The sequence below is a fragment of the Alosa alosa genome, chromosome 10, assembly GCF_017589495.1.
Source record: "Alosa alosa isolate M-15738 ecotype Scorff River chromosome 10, AALO_Geno_1.1, whole genome shotgun sequence".
Taxonomy (NCBI): domain Eukaryota; kingdom Metazoa; phylum Chordata; class Actinopteri; order Clupeiformes; family Clupeidae; genus Alosa; species Alosa alosa.
This window is the reverse complement of record NC_063198.1, coordinates 31,101,319-31,122,396: the sequence shown is the minus strand read 5'-3', so window position 1 is coordinate 31,122,396 and position 21,078 is coordinate 31,101,319. Positions and strand designations below refer to the sequence as shown.

Below are 21,078 nucleotides of genomic sequence, written 5' to 3'. Positions count from 1 at the left end.
CCCGAACCGAATCAGTTCAGTGTATCTAGCAAAAGGAGCGTCATGTCAGTGCCCCAAAAAAAGGAAAATGTAAGACACATTTCAAAGTGTACCCTTGTCTCATAAGAGTAAAAAGTAATGATAGGCCAGTCTTGCACGCTACACTGTTTGTAACAGTGACTTTAGCATTACCCATACCGGGTTAAATGATTGCTGAAGACATGTTGAGATGAGTTTAACAAGTGTGAATTCACGAGCATATTACTCAGGCCTGTAGGCTACTAGATGGCTAGTTGCCAAGGCTACATGAAAAGACCAAACTACCAAAATCTACATCTTTATTTTCCCAATTTATATATATAGGCCTTCCTTATTTGGTGTATTTTTTTTATTTATTTATTTATTTATTTTTTTTTGGGGGGCGGGAGCTTTGTTTTTTGTGTTGACAGCGCCCTCAACCTCATTTTCAGAGCTCTTTGACAAGTGTTTTTTGTTGATAGGTCACAAAGTTTTGATTGGTCGTCGAGAGAGAAGTGATGTTGACGAGGCCAGCGCTGTTCTAAAAGATTTCAACTTTCAGCGCTCTTGAAAGTAAACGGTCAGCGCCGAGGACTTTTTGCCTCCGAGGGCGCTGAGCGCTGTGAATGCTGAACTTTGTAGGATTTCAATAGAAAATAGCCGCCGTCGGTGCAAACAGGCGCTAAATACACACCTGTGAGTTCTTCATAGACCACTGGTAGAACAGTGCAGATATGAGGGCAGGCCTCTGGCCTGGCTGAGATCATCTACAGGTCTTAAATCACATTACTGTACTGTGGTCCGTAGAGCGGTCGGCGGTCGGCCACTATCAATCTGCTGCTTGTTTCGGTCTGTGTATGTTAATCAAAGAGCGCTGTTGTTGGACGACTTATATAAGGGTGGCTGCTGTGACCCCGGCGTGTAAACTATTATGGCAATTACACGCTCGTCTCAAACACTTGGCCCAGTGTCGACCCAGAGCTATGGGCAAGCCACACTACCACACTAAAGGCTCAATGTCATATCCCACATATCTTGTATTTCAAAGACGTCTTATAAAGTCGACTTATCAAGTGCTGATGGGCTTGGGTTTTTTTTTTGCTTTTTTGGAGCTAGCAGTGAAAATGAAGAAGGGGTGTTAGTGTGTTTTTTTTATGGACTGTAAGAAAGAATGTGGTGTTGTCGGGCGCAGAACCATCTCTTAGGGATGAGCTCACAGTCCAGCTGTGTCTGGTGCAGAGGATGTGGGGTGGGGGGGGGGGGACTAAAAAAAGGATGAAAAAAGGGGCCTGTTTAACCAAAGTGCACTCTCATTCCCCATCCACAGCATCAAAGCCTTATAAACCAGCAGGGAGGTAAGCCACAAACATGAGTGCAGACTCAGCGGACACTCACACAGGCTCCCACACAAATACACAGTCTCACACACACAGACACACAAACAAACACACACACACACACACACACAAACACACCCTATAGCATAGTCACACACCTACACACAAACACAGACAAGACAATTTGCTCTCTCTCTCTCTCTCTCTCACACACACACACAAACACACAAACAAACACACTCTCACTCAACCTATAGCACAGGCACACACCCACACACCCACACACAAACACAGACAAGACAATTTGCTCACAGACAGACACACACGCACACACACACAAACAAGGCCTTGATTCTCATACACAAACAGAGTGACGAAAGCCGTTCTGCTGACACAGATAAAACTGCTGTCTGGAAGGGTCCCTCAGCGCAGGCTGTTTAGCATGGGAAAGCACCAAAGAAACCCAACACACAGGCAGGAGGGCTTCACAGCACGGCTCAGTGCGACCCGTCACAGGGGACCTGATCAAGGCAACCTGCACCAGTGGCGTCGCGCTCAGACGAGGGAGTAGAATACACATGGCTGCTTGTGGTTGTCGCTTGTTAGTTTATGCTGCATAACAAACAACGAACATACACGTACACACAGAAACATAATACAAATACTGCACTCAAGAGGAGAACAGCACATACACAGACACATACATAAGGTGTGTTCTACAGAAACACACACACACACAAGGTGCATACGCTTTTACTCACACACACACACACACACACACACAAAGTGCATACACTTTCACTCCACACACACACACACATACAGTACACACACACAGAGCGACCGGTGGTGTGGGAAAAGCGGGAAGTGAGCCTCCCATGGTGCATCCGATCTTTCCCATCTGAGAGGGAGTTTCAGAAACACGTCCTGTAAAACCCCAGCACAAAGAAATCAGCTCTCCGTCAGCACCTGGATTAGCCCGAGCAGGGAGGAAAGCGGGGGAGTGTGTGTGTGTGTGTGTGTGGGGGTGGTGGTGGGGGTTACTCACTTCCGATCAAGCTCTCTCATTATTTTCCTTCACTGCACTATTATTATTTTACATTCCGTGGCAAGCGCAATGGCGAGCAACGAACCCGGGGATGCAGGCCGGTGTGGGTGGGCAAGTGTGGAGCGGGGGTGTGTGGAGGGGCAGTGTGTGGGTGGTGTGGAGTGGGCAGTGTGTGTGGGCGTGGCGTGTGGGTGGGCAGGGTGTGGGAGTGGGCAAGCGTGTGGAGTGGAGGTGTGTGGAGGGTGTGTGTGGAGTGTGTGGTGTGGAGTGGGCAAGCGTGTGTGTGGAGTGTGTGGAGTGGGCAAGGTGTGTGTGTGGAGTGGGCAAGTGTGTGTGGTGGGCAAGTGTGTGTGGAGTGGGCAAGTGTGTGTGGAGTGTGTGGAGTGGGCAAGTGTGTGTGGAGTGGACAAGCATGTGTGGAGTGGGCAAGCGTGTGTGGAGTGGGCAAGTGTGTGTGGAGTGGGCAGCGTGTGTGTGTGTGGAGTGGGCAAGCGTGTGTGGAGTGTGTGGAGTGGGCAAGCGTGTGTGGAGTGGGCAAGCGTGTGTGGAGTGTGGAGTGGGCAAGCGTGTGTGGAGTGGGCAAGTGTGTGTGGAGTGGGCAAGCGTGTGGGGTGGGCAAGTGTGTGTGGAGTGGGCAAGCGTGTGTGGAGTGGGCAAGCGTGTGGGTGGGCAGAGGTGTGTGGAGTGGGCAAGCGTGTGTGGAGTGGGCAAGTGTGTGTGGAGTGGGCAAGCGTGTGTGGAGTGTGTGGAGTGGGCAAGTGTGTGTGGAGTGGGCAAGCGGTGTGGGTGGGTGTGGAGTGGGCAAGTGTGTGTGGAGTGGGCAAGCGTGTGTGGAGTGTGTGGAGTGGGCAAGCGTGTGTGGAGTGGGCAGGGTGTGTGTGGAGGGTGGGCAAGCGTGTGTGGAGTGTGTGGAGTGGGCAAGCGTGTGTGGAGTGGGCAAGTGTGTGTGGGTGGGCAAGCGTGTGTGGAGTGGGCAAGTGTGTGTGGAGTGGGCAAGGTGTGTGGAGTGGGCAAGCGTGTGTGGAGTGGGCAGCGTGTGTGGGGTGTGTGGAGTGTGTGGAGTAGGCAAGCGTGTGTGTGTGTGGAGTGGGCAAGTGTGTGTGGTGGGCAAGTGTGTGTGGAGTGGGCAAGCGTGCGTGCGTCCAGACAGAGACCTGCTCTACTCAGCCTGCTCTGCATCCTTCAACACGTGCAAAATGAAGCCTTGCAGCAGGAGGACAAGCTTGGGCCTCACCAGCTCTGACCTTTCCTCACCACCACCATCCGCACACCAGCTCTGACCTCTCCTCACCACCACCATCAGTACAGGACAAGAGGTATCTCTGAACCGCCGACACGTGAGCTCCTCTAGATGTGCTGGACAACTGTGTGTGCTGGCCGTGGTCAGAAGCAAGAAGTGAGTAGTGTCTTAGCGCTGTGTGCTGGCCGTGGTCAGAAGTGAGAAGTGTCTTAGCGCCGTGGTCAGAAGTGAGAAGTGAGAAGTGTCTTAGCGCCATGTGGTCCAGAGGAAGGAGGACACTAGTGTTCCGTAAACACAGCATAAGAGTGCTAGACTTCAGGATGTATAGCTCTTGGATGTACAGAAACGTGTACGCTTAGGAAGGGATGGGATGTAAACATTCATTTAGGAGGTTTATCTAACAGGTTCTGGACAGTATACATACTTTTTTCCGCCTCGTGTTTTTCTGTTATCTCTTTGTGTCCCAGTACGTGTCTCTCACTACCCTGAGGAGGCGCATTGATGTGAGAGTGGGGACAGACTCAGGCTAACAACAGTATGGATTTTGTTTGTTTTTCATTTTCAGTTTGATGAAGATTAAAGGCAGCAGTCATGGCAACATGTAACTCAGTCAATTTTGCTCAGACATCATAGATGAATGTTCAGTGGATGGGAGACAGTCATTCACTTGGCTGAAGTTCAAGATTGGAACACAATACTAGACTTAATTTCTTTGATTATTCTGGCTGAAATTATCGACTACATGTACTATCATTCAATATTTAACTGCAATGCTCTCATGAAAGAAAATATTCAGATACACGTTAAATTGTAGATCTTTATCCAGTTCTCCCCTCATTACACATTACGTCTCGTAATTGTTTCTTTCTGGCTATTTATTGTAAACATCAGGAAATTAAATGCATCTGTGAGAGTGCTAATATCTGAAAACAACAGTAGAGAGGCCGTCACCCCTGTCGGAGGTTGAGGGATGGGGTCCTGCGGAGGTCATTAAAGGCCTTTAGAGGAGTCAGGGCTGCATTAGGAGACACCAGATGCCTCCTCGAAAGGTCACATCTGCTCCATAAGTGCGCAGTAATCAAAGGCCGAGGTTATGCGTTAAGCTAACTATCAGTCCGTCATAAATCATCATCAACATGTTTCAAGTGTGACGTCACGTCACCGAATGCAGAAGTGGCTGGAACATCAAGGTAAAAAGCACTAACAGCCAAGGGTGAATCATGTGATCATTTGACCGACCACAGACATGTTTAGCTGGTTTCTTCTCTCTTAGTCCAGATGCCGCCCCCCCTCCCTCGGGGTTTGTCACCTCACCTCTGTGTGCTGCTGAGTGGGGCTTTGAAAGTTGGGTGTCTGGGGAACAGATTGCTCTGCGTCCCTCCAGCTCTGGCTTCCTCCACACCAGCCCCAGCTGACAGATAATCCTCCCAGCTGCTTCATTACTGAAGGGGAGGTGTGTGTGTGTGTGTGTGTGTGTGTGTGTGTGTGTGTGTGTTGCTGACGCACAGAGTCCAGATGAATAGAATATAATGAGCCTGATAACAGCCAGTCGCTCTGGTCCAGGACTGAGAGACATCTGTGTTGTCCATCCCCACAGCAGTGACCACTCGACAAGACGGTGCTGTTTGGCCTCATGCAGTGACCACTCGACAAGACGGTGCTGTGTGGCCTCATGCAGTGACCACTCGACAAGACGGTGCTGTGTGGCCCCTCAGATGGACGGAAGCTTCTCTGACTCACTGCAGTGTGAGGGATACCCAGGGATGGGTGATGATGCAGAGGCCATGAACAGACACAGGTGGGTATGAGCAAATACACACACACACACACCCTCCCACACACATATGCACACACACACCCTCCCACACACACATGCACACAAACAAAACACGAAAGAAGAACGAAAACAAACCATCTCCCTCAATCCCTCATCTTTTGCTGAGGCCTCCTTGCTTATGTGAGTGAGAGGAGAAGCAGCTGCCAGGTCTCTGATCCAAGACCCCCACACACACACACACACACACACCCACCCACACCTCTCTTTGTCTCAGGAGTTCAAGTGCATTACTCCAGCTCAGCCCCCAGCGCGTGCACCTGCAGCACATTAATTCCTCAAAAGGGAATTTGTGTCCCCTATATGTGTGTGTGTGTGTAGTGTGTGTGTCCCCTATATGTGTGTGTGTGTGTAGGGTGTGTGTGTCCCCTATATGTGTGTGTGTGTATAGGGTGTGTGTCCCCTATATGTGTGTGTGTGTGTAGGGTGTGTGTGTCCCCTATATGTGTGTGTGTGTGTAGGGTGTGTGTGTGTGTAGGGTGTGTGTGTCTGTGAGTGTGTGTTTGTGTGTGTATAGGGTGTGTGTGTCTGTGAGTGTGTGTGTGCCTGTGAGTGTGTGTGTGCCTGTGAGTGTGTGTGTGTCTGTGAGTGTGTGTGTGCCTGTGAGTGTGTGTGTGTATGTGTGTAAGTATGTATGTGGGTGTGTGTCTGTGTGCGTGCCTGACTCAGCATCTGTTTGTGTCTGTGTAGCCATGGACCCACTCACCTCCCATGGGAATCAAAGATGTGCCTGGCATCCCTCTTTCTCTCCCTCTCTTCTTCCCTCTCTCTCTCCCTCCTTCCCTCTCTCTCTCCCTCCCTCTCTCTCTCTCTCCCTCTCTCCCTCCCTCTCTCCCTCCCTCTCTCTCCCTCTCCCTGTCTCCCCCTCTCTCTCTCTCCCCATCTTCCACAGCTCCTCCACGTCCGTCTGTTGGGATCCAGCTCTCTGGGGCGTCTGTCTTCACTCACGCGGCCCTCGGCCCACTCCCCTCTCCCCTCTCCCCTCTCCCAGGCTGGGGGCTGACCAGTGCGCTCCACTCTCCAGCCCTGATAGCGCTAGCATGCGGAGAATGCGCTCTAATGAAAACACTCGCCCACTTCATTATTAGCGTGAAGACAGGAGGGCACAGAAACATTAGTCCTTTCTCTTCTCTTCTCTTCTCTTCTCTTCTCTTCCCTTCTCTCCTCTCCTCTCCTCTCCTCTCCTCTTCTCTTCTCTTTACTCACTCTCTTATTCTCTCTCTCTCTCTCTGCTGTCCTCCCTGTTCAGGGAAGATGTGGGCTGAGTGTGAGAGAGGGTGGGGGTTGGTTATCAGCCTTTCTGCTGAGGCAGCACACAGGGTCTCTGTAGGGGTTCTGGGAGGGATGGAGCAGTGGGTCTGAAAGTCCCTCAGAGTCTCTCCCCCAGCATGGACACCCCCTTCCAGAGTCTCTGGTCTATACATCGGCCAGGCGCTGACTTTCCTTCGTACCCCATATCCACACGCGCGGTCACCAGACCACCAGCTGCGGCTTTGCTGACGAGGGTTTCATGATATCGCGGCTGATATTTCGGACTGTGATGGACAGTGTGCACTCTGACGCATGACTGCGAAGCACAGGAGCCCCTCTATGTTATCAGCCAGGGGTGTGTGTGTGGGGGGGTGGGGTGTGTGTGTGTGAGTGTGTGTGTATGTGTGGGGGGGGGGGGGTTTGGGTGCAGGACGAGGGTGATGGAATGAAGCAGAAGGAGCAGGATTCTGAAGATGGATACCCCCCACCCCGCAAGCGACGCGCATCGTAAATCTCCCACTCATCTGGCCTCTGGATGAGCTCATCTGGGTCGGCCGTGATACTGGCTGTCACACATCAAAGCTCACCTCAAAAGCCTACTTTTATGAATGTGCCTGTGTCTGTGTCTGTGTATGTGCCTGTGTGTGTGTCTGTGTGTGTGTGTGTGTTTGTGTCTGTGTCTGTGTCTGTGTCTGTGTATGTGTCTGCGTGTGTGTGTGTGTCTGTGTCTGCGTGCGTGTGTGTGTTACAGAGGACATTCCACGCGCCGTCCTGCTCGCCGCTAACATCCTCTTAAGCCGTTTATGACCTGATGGATCACATCCGTCTCGTTAAAACAAAAACACGCACCTTGACGTCTTCCCCCCGGGCCCCCTCGTCGTGGCTGACAGGCCACAGAGCCGGCCAGAGCAGGAAATTACAGGTCAGGGCACAAGGGCTTTAAGTGTGTCCTCCTGACATCATCTTCTCACTTTAACACTTTGCTCAGCTGCTCGGCAGGATCACCTGAAGACATTTACGAAGCCTTTGTGTGCAGACAGGGTCGATTAGTTTACAGCTCAAAGGTTAAAGAGGTCCCTTTGGGTCACCACATAAAAGATCTACAGCAAATCCACACAATGACTCCAGAGATGAAATGCTAAACAGCACAATGGAGACCATATGCTAGGTCTAATCTGTATGTTTTTAGTGTACATTATGGTAGCACTTCGTTTCCCATAATCCCTCAGATCTAATCTGTATGCTTTAGTGTACATTATGGTAGCATTCTGTTTCCCATCATCCCTCAGGATGTTAACTCATCACAGCACTGAGACTTGTAATGTAAAAACCAGTAATCCCACTTCAGATACGTAGTCAAAAAGAGTGTCATCATGGAGGAGAGCTGGAGAGCTGGAGGAGAGCTGGTATTTTTTGTTATTTGGACATCTTGTCTTTTGAGTTAGGTTGGAGTGTGTGTAGAGTAAACAACAGCATTAGTAATCCTACTGGTCGTTTGGTTAAAGGCTGTAAGCGATGACGCTGACGCTGCTACTGTGGCAGTTTTTACTCAGAGTCCCTACTGCAGCCAGGCACACAGTGACGCCCCAGAGAGCCAGAACACTTTGCTCCCAACAAAAACAATAACAAGAGGGGTGACCGAGTGATGGCGCTGGGCATGTGCCTCTTGGAGGAGTAGCCCATTGGTTGCGCAACTCTCCAGAGGCCCTCTGGCTCAGGAAAAAAACGACGGATTTGTGGACGTCATCCTACTTGTCTAGTGCGAGTGCGCTGTACAGCGACGACATCTGCAACATCCGATGACGGGAAAGAGCGCTCAAGTCCGGGCACATACGCAGTGTCTGTGCGTGTGTGTGTGTGTGTGTGTGTAATAGAGACGGGAACTGTTCAACAAATTCCCAGGCCCTGCGCAATGTCAAGGCAGACCCACGGCTGTGTGAACGTATGCACTCTGTGTAAATACTGTGCCACGCTCACATGTATTTATGGATCTAACACTTTCACACTAAACTCAAGGATCAGCAGCATAAATCTGCCAGTAGCAATGCGGGAGAGGCCAGCCAAATAACATGGGTGAATTTTTTTATACTGCTCTGCCCCCGCACACAGACATACACACACACACACACACACACACACACACACACACACAAACACACATACACACACACAGACAGACAAACTCTGAAACAAAAGAATTATTGTCTAACCGAGTTTGTGAGAAAAAAAAAAAGATTTAACCTACTTTAAGTTATAATCAGTCAAGTATAGGCACAGCAAAACATAAAGTTGATGTAGAGCTTGGAGTCAGATGTGATGGGAGTTTATGTGCTTCTACCCCCCCAGACAGAAACTCTGAGCGAGATCTGCTTTTTCTCCCCCGAGGTGTGGGTCTGTTCTGGTCTGGTCTGATCTGGCCGAGCACACTGGGCATGCTCACTGGCCTTTTCCCACAGTTCCCGAGACAAGCACAGAGAGCCCGGCGGTCTGGCACAAGTGTGACCTCACTACGAGCTGCGTCAGATGCGGACGCAAGTCACTTCACGTCACGTCCACTGCACACACAGTCTAGTCCTGTTTCCGCTAGGCAGCTTGGCCCCAACAGCCCCTCCTCACGCTCACACACACACACACACACACAACCCCCAGGGACTTCCCAAACGTGTAGAATTCCGCGTTCGGGATTGTGCAACACATGCCTGGCCAAGGTGGGGACGCTTGGTCAGCTGAACCTGGACGTCCCGTCCCCACCCACCACCCCCGCCACCCACCGCACCCGTCAGCCACCGCACCCGTCAGCCATTGTTGTCCCCACCTATACGCTTACTTCCACCCCCTGAGGCGCGCATTATCACGCCGGGGCGTAGACTTCCAGTGGATGCGACGCTGCTTCTCTCCACCTCTCTGATGCGGTATCACTCACGCCAGCTTACCGTCTGACCTGAATCTGAAGACATACTCACACCTTCCCAAAATCAAGAGATGAACCCATGAATTCTAGGAAGGAAGCCCCACTTACCTCAGGAGATGACTGGGCCTGCCGAGACTATGAATACCCGAGTCAGGGCCAAACGCAGGGAGGGAGAGACAATATGAGTCAGATTTTTGTGGGTCACAGTTCAAAAACGGCACTGCTAGCTCTCTGTGGTTGACTTATTGTAGAGCGCTGCAGGGGAGATGTAGGGATGTGAGGCAGGCTATGAATTTTCTACGTGTCTTTCTTGTGTTGATGATATTGTGGAGAGTACAGTGCTAGGAGTGGCCAGGAACAGTGATGAGGCCTGTTTACACAACCGCTCTCCATGTGAACTGCTCTCCATGTGAACTGCACTCCATCAAAGGATCAGTTACCATGTAGCTCTGCGGGCATAGAGATCTAATTACACGCTAATAAGCTAAGATGCCATGACACTTGCCCCTAATAAAAACAAGTTATACTAGTAGTTATCATGCCTTTTCATTTCAGTGCTCACTTGTCAGAGGGTTGCTTTCAAATGAGCTATCAAGTGGTGACAGGTTTCCTCTGGGATAACTGACACAGAACTGGGAACTGACACGACTGTCATTGTGACAAGAATGAAACCCAGCTTGACTGACCCAGACGTCTGCTCTGAGTCTGCTCTGAGTCCCCGAAGGAGACAACAACTGCAGCTATATTGTTTGGCGCTTTGGAGGGGAGGGGGGCCCTCTGGGCTGGTAAACAGACTCCGGTAAGGACACATAGTTCATAAGATCTCCCCATCCATCACAGAGGGGCCTGAGTGGTGGTTTGGATGAAGTCTGGCCATTAGTCAAACCTCATCCCCCTGTCTGGAGGAAAGACCTGCCTTCCACCCCCCTATATACACACACACACACACACACACACACACACACACCACTTTTTGTTCCTCAGTCAATAAAGACCAAGAGAGAGGAAGAAGTGTATGATCGGATCGGTGTTGGTCAGAGCGAAGTGTGTTTTCATTGTCGGAGAGGGCAAAAGGGTTTTGTTCTGGAAAAACAAAAAGAGATCTTTAAAAAGAAAAGCTGGAGCAACTCTCAGGATTGTTTGGTGAGACCGAGAGTCCAGATCAGCCTCGGGGAAAAGAAATGGACTTCATTACTCCAAGACTGGAGTATGCTAACAATGCCAGACCGCACAAAACACCATTGTCCACCACCATGTTTATTGCATACGAGTCTCTGTATTATCGTTATTGCTCTCCAGTTTTAGCAGTGGCCCCAAAAACAGATGTATATCTTGTCTGGGTGTTTGTCTTGGCACTTACCCTTAACTATTAGCATGCCTCAACCAGTATCCCTCACCCCAACACCCTCCACCCTCTTCTCTGTTCTAACAGTGTGAAGAACTCTGAGTGTTTTTAATTACCACTGCATAGAAACAACGATATATCCCTAAGAGTGTGAAACATCTGGAACATCTTTTTAGAGTATTGACCTACATCTGGATTCTCCTCTCAGAGAAGAATTAAGTGGCCATGGCAAGGTGTGTGAAGTGACCACAAGATTGCGGACTCCAGTATTCCTGAGTTATGTCAAGCTGGATCTTTACACTAAAACCCAACACCCAATAAAACTAAGGTTTCCAGGCTGAATACATTGGCATGACTATTTTTTCTTAAACAAAGTCACTACAGTTATGTTCCGCTTGTGCGAAATGTACCAAAAATATAAAGTAAATATACCAGATACCCGAAAGTAAATTAACCTGAGGGTGCAAGTGTCAGTTGATGACACCCACCCACCTCATTCCACATTGTCCGGCATCTTGTTTTTGTTTGATTTCACTTATAGATTTTTCTTCTCCTTCTTTTAAGTATATAAGTATATATACTTTTTTGATCCTGTGAGGGAAATTTGGTCTCAGTGAGGTGAAGCACACACTAATCCCGGCGCAGTGAGCTGTCTGCTTTAACGGCGGTGCTCAGGGAGCAGTGAGGGGTTAGGTGCCTTGCTCAAGGGCACTTCAGCCGCGGCCCACTGGTCGGGGCTCGAACCGGCAACCCTCCGGTTACAAGTCCAGAGTGCTAACCAGTAGGCCACGGCTGCCCTTTAAGAAGTCCACAATCAATTCAATTGTCTTGCCACGATTTGTGGAGCTTACAGACAACGTTCTTTTGAATTATTTGTTCATTTGTTTATGTCTTGTGTGTGGATGAATTAATTTATGAGCACTCTCTACACTCATTCTCCCTCTGTTTGGACCAGCGGGAGTCAGGATTCATCCTAAGCTCATTGTTAAGTGTCCTGTGCTTTTGTCCCTTGCCCAACTGCAACCTTCAACCTTCAAGGTCTTCATGCTGCATCCTCCCAGATCTTTAGCTCCAGCTGCTGTTTCGAGTGTAGACATCCCTGACCTGAGTTATGTACAATGTAGCTTATCCCGGTAACTTCAGGAGTAACCACTGATGTCAAAAGAACATGGCACGTTTGACACCACATGATGCAGCATTCTTTTAGAGATCAGTAATTACTCCAGAAGTTACCTGGATAAACCCATAAACTTTCTTCTAGTCTTAACGTTTTAGATTGGGATTGATTGCTGACTGCTGGCATTCTTTGCCATTTTTCAAGATGCTGGACAATATTACTCTTAGTTGTCAGCTTATACTACTGAGTGACCAGTCCCTGTCGGAGGAGGTGTGTGTGTGTGTGTGTGTGAGTGTGGATACGGCAGGTACTGTAATGGCAGCGGAGGGATGAATCAAATGTTTATATTATGCATACATGACCTCATGCATGTTGGCCCTCATATGGATGCAATATACATCTCTACTCACTCAGCACTATTCGCTTATCACCGCAAGCCGGAAAATAAAAAAAAGAAGAAAGATGTCTGTGCAGAGCGATGACTTTACAGCACATCTGAGCGTGTCTTGTTCACTTCAAAGAGGCTATAAAAGCAGCTCTTTTCTGAGGGGAGATGGTCATGAAATCTCAAGTTACTTCTATTGTCATGTAGGCTACAGTGTTTGTCAGAGGCAATACTGACTGTAATTGTGGACAGGTGTCCAGCACGCTGATTTAGCTGTGCTCAAGAAGACCCATGCGGACATCATTTATAGTTCTGGAGCTATTTGAATCACGCTGTGTGGCTTCCAAAGTTGTTGCTACAGAATGGTGTATACACTTTTTTTTCAGATGCAGAGTTGCATTACCTGTAGTGAACAGTAGAGGGAGCCTTCCAACTGCTCTACAGGAGACAAGTGACATCATCAGTTGCCTACTGGAGGTTCTAAATAAATGAACTCAGAAGCCTTAACAGCAAACCAGCCTTGGCATACTGCTTCACACTGATGGGCTGCTGTGAATATATTGATCTAAACGCTTCTGTCAGTTACAAATATTGACGGATGCCTCTCTGCTATCTACAGCCTTGAATTAAACGTGACATAGTTGGGGTGCCAGACATGAATGCTGATGAGCTCTGTGGGCATGTTATGGCAACTTTAGCACACACCAGTCGATCCTACACCATACTGAAGTAGGAGTGAGCAAGTACAGAGGACTCACTGTGTCCTGTACATCCTACACACCATATAGTCAAGTCCACTGACTATAGTTCTCAAGGCTTGGTGCAATTACCACAACTGTCCAGAAGATGGCAACTGTGGGGCAATATAGTCCTACATACTGTGCTTTAGAGAAGAATGTGACTGGTTTCATAACACAGGGAACAGTACTGATATTTGTGCAATGTACTGTAATGAACCACAGAATTAAAACCCCATCAACGTATTCTCACAATGTTAGACAGTTTATTCTCCCGCTGTCTGTGTGTGTGTGTGTGTGTCTAATGAAAGGGTCACATGCTCACTTTCTCTCACTTTCCTCAGAGAGAACCTGAGTCGTTCCATAATCCACTGTGGAAGATTAGATATGATCTCCTCAAGCTAATTGATTATGACAGGTGTAACCCAAATGATGCCTCAAGATACACTCACCCCATTGGCTGTGGCGGCTGGATTACCCCTCACATGGCCTAAATCTCCAGATGCTGACCAACCAGATCGGTTTGGCACCTTCATCCCCTCGGAGGCCCTCTGAGGAACGACGCCTCCCTGTGCCCTCTCGGACCATCGAGACCACCTGGGCGACCAGGTCGAGGACCTTCGGCAGCCATCAAGACCGCCTGGGCGACCAGGTCGAGGACCTTCGGCAGCCATCGAGACCGCCTGGGCGACCAGGTCGAGGACCTTCGGCAGCAATGAACGGCACAGAGGGCCCGGATTTCTATGTGCCCATGTCCAACCTGACCGGACTGGTGCGCAGCCCGTACGAGTACCCGCAGTTCTACCTGGCGGAGCCCTGGGCCTTCGCTTGCATGGCCGCGTACATGTTCTTCCTCATCCTCACCGGCTTCCCCATCAACTTCCTCACGCTGTACGTCACCGTCCAGCACAAGAGGCTGCGGACGCCGCTCAACTACATCCTGCTCAACCTGGCTGTGGCGGACCTCTTCATGGTGGTGGGCGGCTTCACCACCACCATGTACACGTCCCTGCACGGCTACTTCGTCTTCGGCCGCCTCGGCTGCAACCTCGAGGGCTTCTTCGCCACGCACGGCGGCGAGATCGCCCTCTGGTCACTGGTGGTGCTTGCCGTCGAGCGCTGGGTGGTCGTCTGCAAGCCCGTGAGCGACTTCCGCTTCGGAGAGAACCACGCTGTCGCAGGCGTGGCCTTCACCTGGCTGATGGCGGGCACCTGCTCGGTGCCGCCGCTGGTCGGCTGGTCGCGCTACATCCCCGAGGGCCTGCAGTGCTCCTGTGGCATCGACTACTACACCCTCAAGCCCCAGATCAACAACGAGTCCTTCGTGGTCTACATGTTCGTTGTGCACTTCAGCATCCCCCTCCTCATCATCGGCTTCTGCTACGGACGGCTGGTGTGCACCGTCAAGGCGGCCGCCGCGCAGCAGCAGGAGTCCGAGACCACACAGCGGGCCGAGCGCGAGGTCACGCGCATGGTCGTCCTCATGGTCATCTCCTTCCTGGTATGCTGGGTGCCCTATGCCAGCGTGGCCTGGTACATCTTCATGCACCAGGGCACCTACTTCGGACCCATCTTCATGACGGTGCCCGCCTTCTTTGCCAAGAGCTCGGCGCTCTACAACCCCCTCATCTACGTGTGCATGAACAAGCAGTTCCGCCACTGCATGATCACCACGCTGTTCTGCGGCAAGAACCCCTTCGAGGAGGAGGAGGGCGCCTCTACCGCGTCCGCGTCCAAGACCGAGGCCTCCTCCGTCTCGTCCACCTCAGTGTCCCTAGCGTGAAGAAACGGAGTCAACGATCACCCAGTCCCCTGCAAAGCCTCACTAACAATAAAACGGATGCTACACATTACAACTGGGAGATGATTTTACTCATATGATGGAATGAAAGACTTCTCCAAAAGCTCTCCATCCATTCAGTTCTGCTAAAGACTGGAAGTCTGGAGGTGAAATGCATGTTTGAATGGAGTTTGTGAATCTGCCCAGCCCAAAACCGTCTGACTATAAAAGACATAGATATTGTTGTTTGCGTGATTTTACATCCGGCAAGTCATTGGATTGAACCTATTTTCGTAATAAAGAGGTGGCGCTCATCCAGCCGTGTCCTGAAAAGGCCTTTTTGTCTGTTGACAGGGGGTAAGACTTGTGTGATGACACTGGAACACTGGTTTTTAGACTGAAGTTTTTAATGGAATTTCAAAAGCTTTTAGAGTGGCTAATCTGTCATGTGAAATCAACTGCACATCCTCTCTGTGAAGGGCTGTGGGCAAATAGCAAGATTGTAATTCATTGTCAGTCTAAGGTCATTTTAAGAAACAATTTATCTAATGTTTGATCCTAACGACCAGATTTTTCCATATGTTGCTCATGGGGGATGTAAAATGTCACATTAATGGCTACACTGGTTATGAAGATTCCCCTATTCAAAATTAACAATGAAACCTTGCAGATTAGCCTTCATTACATCTATGAAGATGCTTGAAATGTGTGGATGGAAAAACAGTGTGTAGAATCATGGAATGCTTCTGTGTTTAGCCTTCATCACATCTATAAAGATGCTTGGAATGTGTGGATGCAAAATCAGCGTGGCAGAATCATGGAATGCTTCTGTGAAAGTGCTGCACATGGACTACAATTCTACACATTCCCACATTTAGAGATCTTTCCTGTAAACCTGTAGGCTGCTGCACATGGACTCCAATTCTACACATTCCCACATTTAGAGATCTTTGTGGTACTGTAGGTGTGTGAGAAGAGAAGAAAACAAACTCTTCTGAAGTCTGTGATAATGACTTACAGGTAGCTATAGCAACCCTGAATTATCCATCTCTAGCTGAAAACAAATTCCAAGTCTCTGCCACACGGTCTTGCCTTGATAAAGGAGAATAAATATCCACAATGTCTGCAACTCTCTAATTTAGAGAGGTGTGTGTGTGTGTGTGGGGTGGGGGGGGGTTGGGTTCACCTTCTCAGCTGAGCCCCATCATTACTCTTCAATACTCTGATTGGCTGCAGAGAACATACAATATATGAATGATAAATTAATACAATGCCTGCTTATATATATACGCCTTGTGTTCTCATTCATAGTCAGGGGATCTTGAATGAGTAATGGTCAGATGCTTGAGTTGATAGCACAGCTTGGTGGATGTGTCTTGCCTCAATAGCCTAGGCCTACTTAGTCTACCTTTTTGGTCTGCCATCAGGTTTAAGATCTAACAGTCAGAGGCAGCTTGCATACGTTTCATGCTTCCAGTTCATTAGTGAGGGCCATTTTTGACTAATAAATCACTAGCGATTCCTTCGGTTGCTAGAGAATGAAGCTCTACCCAAAAGAAAATACATGTCATCTCCACTTTCATCGTGTTTGACTGAACAGTACGGGAACCTTTCATGTGTTTCCATGACAACAAGGGAATGCACATCAAGGTCAGCGAGCCCCCTTGCCACCCTCCCCTTACCCAACCTCTGCCGCTGTTGATGATGATGTCGTTAGCACAAATTTGATTACCTTTCAGAGCTTTATGCAACAACCTGATTACATATATTTTTCATCTAATAGCAACGCTGAAATTCAGCAGAGAAATCTGGTAGCAGAGGCAAGTTATGCATTATTCAGTTCCATGTTCTCTTACATTGTGTGAATCATAGATTCTTCCGGGACCAGAGTTGCCCTGAAAGGATATTTGCACAAGATTAATTTCCGAAGTGGTAATTTGTCTTCGAAGTGCTAATGAATAAAGAAGTCATTCAACCAAATTGTAATGTGAATTAATGTTGAAGATCTTTGAGATGAACAAAGTACCGGTAGGTCTAGGATACACTACAAACTTTGAGTGATATATGAATCACATATATTGGTGATTATCGACTACAGATTAGTTGGAAATTGCTGTTTGTACCATAGCAACAAATAATTGATTAAGCAGGCAGGGCTTTGTTGAAGGGTTTCACATTTTATATTTTTACTTAGTTATCACATCTTTGAAGTGATTGTGGAAGAGGTTTCAAACACTAACTAAATATTCTCACAAAACCAAATGGCATCTTTTCATCCTTTAAATAGAATCAAATCATACACTTCTTCTCCTCTGGCAATGAAATATTGCAGCAGGTCTTGTAACTCAGTGGGGTGTTTACATGCTGCGTTACCGTAGCCACCAGCACCTCCGTCATCTGGAGCAAACGTCCTTTGACTAAATCATTGATCCCTCAAACTCATTTCATTTGCATTAAACCAGAACTGCATGTTCAGCACCAACACTTTGTTCTACATTCATGGGCTCGGTCATAGAACATAATGAACTACTGGATCGTTTCGGGAGAGGCCAGCTGAAGCACCTCACCTGTAAAGGCAACATTCCCACAATTTAAGTTTTTTCAACCTCGGCACTATTATTTAACCTTTTTAGGTCCACATTTTTAATACACGGACAAAAACATTTGAAATTGCCCATAGCCAATTGAGCACCACAGAAACAAAAAGTGAAACTACAGAACTACAAAAAATGAAGTCACAGTCTCTTCACAGTTTTGGAGGTAAACAGACATAGTTGTCTCTCTGTTGCATTTTTTTGCAAACATTTTGAGCAAATCAATGGTGAAAACTAGCTGTTGACTTTGACCTGCACACCTGCCAACCATTATATCCATTATACTTGTTTGGCTGTGATACTGTAGCTTTCTAACTCAATACTGGACCCATTGGACTGGTCTAATGCTAGATTTATGTCCCTACTTCTACCTAAAAAGGCCTAAAAATAGGCTCCATATTGAGAAAAAAAGTTTCCCTTTAAAGTGTGCTGGTTACGCCAGTCACCCTCGCTGCCTATCTGCTCACGTTTCTCTCGTCTGATGGCTCAGAGTAGCGCATGGCCTCTGTGGCTTCAAGCCCCTTTGCAGTGTTCATCTGGGGGACAAACTTTCCTCCTGTCACAGAGAGAGCCAGGCAGAGGATCCCACAGGGATTTTAATGAGTAGGAGTCAGAGCGAGCAGCAGCGAGACTCCTCTCCTTTGAACCGGGAGGAGATAAAGACCTCTGTTCTTGGCCGTTTTCCTCCAAAAAAAAAGGAACAAGGAATAGGATAAAGTTCCTTAAAACTTCTTTTGAAATGGCTCAATTTCTTCACCACCGTAAGAAATATTTCTGGACAAAAACATGACAAACCTTTTCTTTTAATATATTATTTTTTTTATTTTTAACATTATCATAATTTTATTTTCCCTTTATTCATTTAAAATGATCACCTCTGAATGTACACATACTGCAAACTGTCAAAAATATACAAACAAATGCAGGCTTGTGCTATACTCTGGTCCAATGTTAAAAAAACAGTGGCACTGAGGAGATAAAAAGAAAGACAGCAAGACTGTAAGGACATGCACAGCATTATGTCTGAGCACCACTAACAGAGCTGGTTGGTGCATGAACAGGTCCTTTGGAGAGGAAAACAAACAATGAGTCAGACAGCAGTTAAAAAGCCTGTCTCTCATCCAACGAAAAGGTCAATAATGGTTCTGTTAGGCACATAATTGTATTTTGTACATATTTGTTAACTTCATGGATCACCTTTAGCAGGAAAGAAATTAAAAGAAAAAGATCACCACCTAAACCTGAATAATCAAATCGAAAAAAAAAGACCCTATTATCATTCTTCCAGTGGTTTTCAAAGTTCTGAATCTCTGTTAAGGAGCACGAAGATCATGGATGTCTTATGGGTGAATTAGTTTCTCCAGGGTCCTTGTGCCCCACAGATGAAGGGGGCACTCGGTGGGGTCGGCTGAGTTGGAGGGAGCCTTAGAGGGTTGCGGAGAGGCTTGGTCAGATGCTGAGGTCTCTGGAGTTGTCTTTGTAGGGCTTAGGTTTAGGCTCCGGCAGTGTGTTGGTTACACGGCCGAAGGTGGGCCTCGGCACCCTGTAGTAGTCAGGCGTCTCTTCCACGTCTTCGTAATCATCATCATCCTCCTCCTCCTCCTCCAAATACGCGTAGCTCCTCTCCGGAGACAGATCCCTCCCCAGGCTGCGTGTCCGGTAGCGGGTCCCTGGGGACCCGAGCCGAGAGTCCTCCCTCTCCGGAGAGCGGCCCCGCATCAGCGTGCTGTAGCGGTTGTACGCGGCGAAGCTGTTGGGCGTCCGCTCCCTGGGCAGGGTCAGGGGCTCGCGCTCTCGCTCCACGGCGTCTCGGTAAGCCCTCTCGATGGCGTCCCGCATGCCGGGGTCTTTCAGGAGGCCGCCGCCGCGGTCCACGGGCGAGGGATCGCGGAGGAGGCTGGAGGCGTCGCGCTGCAGGGTGTCCCCGCGGTTCAGCCGGCCCAGGGCGGCCGCCTCCGTCAGGACGCTCTCCGACCGCGAGGGCGGCATGGGCGGAGGAGGCTCCCTCAGGGCCACCTCCTCCTCCTTCTCCGGCTTGGTGTTGTCCACCCGATCGGCGTAGGGGTCCACGGAGCGCGCTCGGTACCGGTTGGGAGACTGGTACCGGGGGCGGTGAGGCGAGCTGTGCCGGTGAGGGGAGCGGTGAGCGGTGCGCCCCCGGTAAGGGGACCGTCCCCGGTACGGAGATCGGGCCCGGTACGGAGAGCGCCCCCCGTGGGGAGATCTGTGGCGGTGCGGTGAGGAGTGGTGGCGGTGGTTGTTGTGGTGGTGGTGTCTGCCAGGCGAGCGGCCGCGTCCTCCGCCGTGTCGGCCGTCCAGGGTGTTCTCTGCGCTGCGGGCGCGCCGGCCCTTGTCCGGGGAGCGATGCCTCCGGTGGTGGCTGCTGCTGTGGTGGTGGCTGTTGTGGTGGTGGCTGCGGCCGTGACTGCGGGAGTGCCCGCCGCTGGACGACTTCTTGTCCTCCTTCTTCTTGCCCTTGCTCTTGCTCTTCTTGTCCGGCGAGCGGTGACGGTGATTGGAATGGTGATGGCTGGAGCTCTGGCCGTGCTCCTTCTTCTTGGTTGTCGTCTTGCCAGTGTCCCTTGCCCCTCGCTTGTTCTCCTTCTGGGATGGTTCGTGAAAGTCTTGTGGGTAGCTGGACTCCAATGGTGGGTGGATCTGACTGTCGGTCGGCACGGCGCTCACTTCCGAAATGCTTTGGGTGCCGGGGCCGGGGCCGTCGGCGCTACGGCCACCTGGAATACACACACGAGAGTTACGCAGGAGGAGAGAACACAACGTTAGCCATGACATATGGACTGGGAATTGATGTACTGTTGCTAGGCGGAAAAAAAGCCAGAGGATTTGAGTAGATGGCACAAGTGGAGGCTTATTTAGTGTTGGCAGATGCTCTTTTTCTGATAGCCAGTCGAGAAGTGTTAGTTTGTCTGCACAAACAAGCGATGGATGACACATGGAGCTGCCCAAACCCAAGCACGCTAGAGGAAAAAAAAGATTCAATCGTGGATTTTCTAAGATGTATTTAGGTTTTAAGAAACCAAAGCCAATTAAGCAGAAATTATAAAGGCACTTTATTAAGCACACAGAAGCCATGTTTTTATATTTAGCACTGGCATCACAATTAATTCATGCTTTTGCATGCGCACGCAATGCTTTTCATCTCGCATAAATGTTTCATTCAAAGGACAAAACCAGAATGGTATTTTTAAACTGGCTTATGAAGTGCATAATGTATGAGTGCGGCTTGATGCAGTTTTGGAATGGTGGGGCTTAAAAATGTATTTGGAATTTCCTGAGCAAAACCTGAGTGTACAAAGTCACAGCAATAAAATGATGCTCCCTGATTGAAAAATGCTGACAAAGACATACCCATAGTGTTTTTCTTCCAGAAGAATCCTGAACATGTCTTTTTGAGATCTTCATGTTTTTCAAAACGCTTGTACGTCTATACTCCTAATATATCATTAGTAGAGTACTTAAATATGCTCGCATTATGCAATTC

General features: G+C 49.1%; 2 protein-coding genes across 2 annotated transcripts in view; one reads left to right on the top strand and one right to left on the bottom strand.

The window, feature by feature from the left end:
* Positions 1-15,315, top strand: part of rhol (rhodopsin, like) — a 43,146-nt gene extending 27,831 nt beyond the window's left edge. The window contains exons 3-4 of the mRNA XM_048253999.1: positions 5,220-5,420; positions 12,852-15,315. Coding sequence (XP_048109956.1) covers positions 13,705-14,985 — 1,281 coding nt within the window. The 5' untranslated portion in view covers positions 5,220-5,420; positions 12,852-13,704 and the 3' untranslated portion in view covers positions 14,986-15,315. The remainder of the gene's footprint in view (positions 1-5,219; positions 5,421-12,851) is intronic.
* A 3,063-nt stretch (positions 15,316-18,378) lies between these two features.
* The window catches only part of magi1b (membrane associated guanylate kinase, WW and PDZ domain containing 1b), a 140,728-nt gene continuing 138,028 nt past the window's right edge, over positions 18,379-21,078 (bottom strand). Inside the window, 1 exon segment of the mRNA XM_048254000.1 lies at positions 18,379-20,311. Within this exon segment, the coding sequence (XP_048109957.1) occupies positions 19,026-20,311 (1,286 nt within the window). The 3' untranslated portion in view covers positions 18,379-19,025.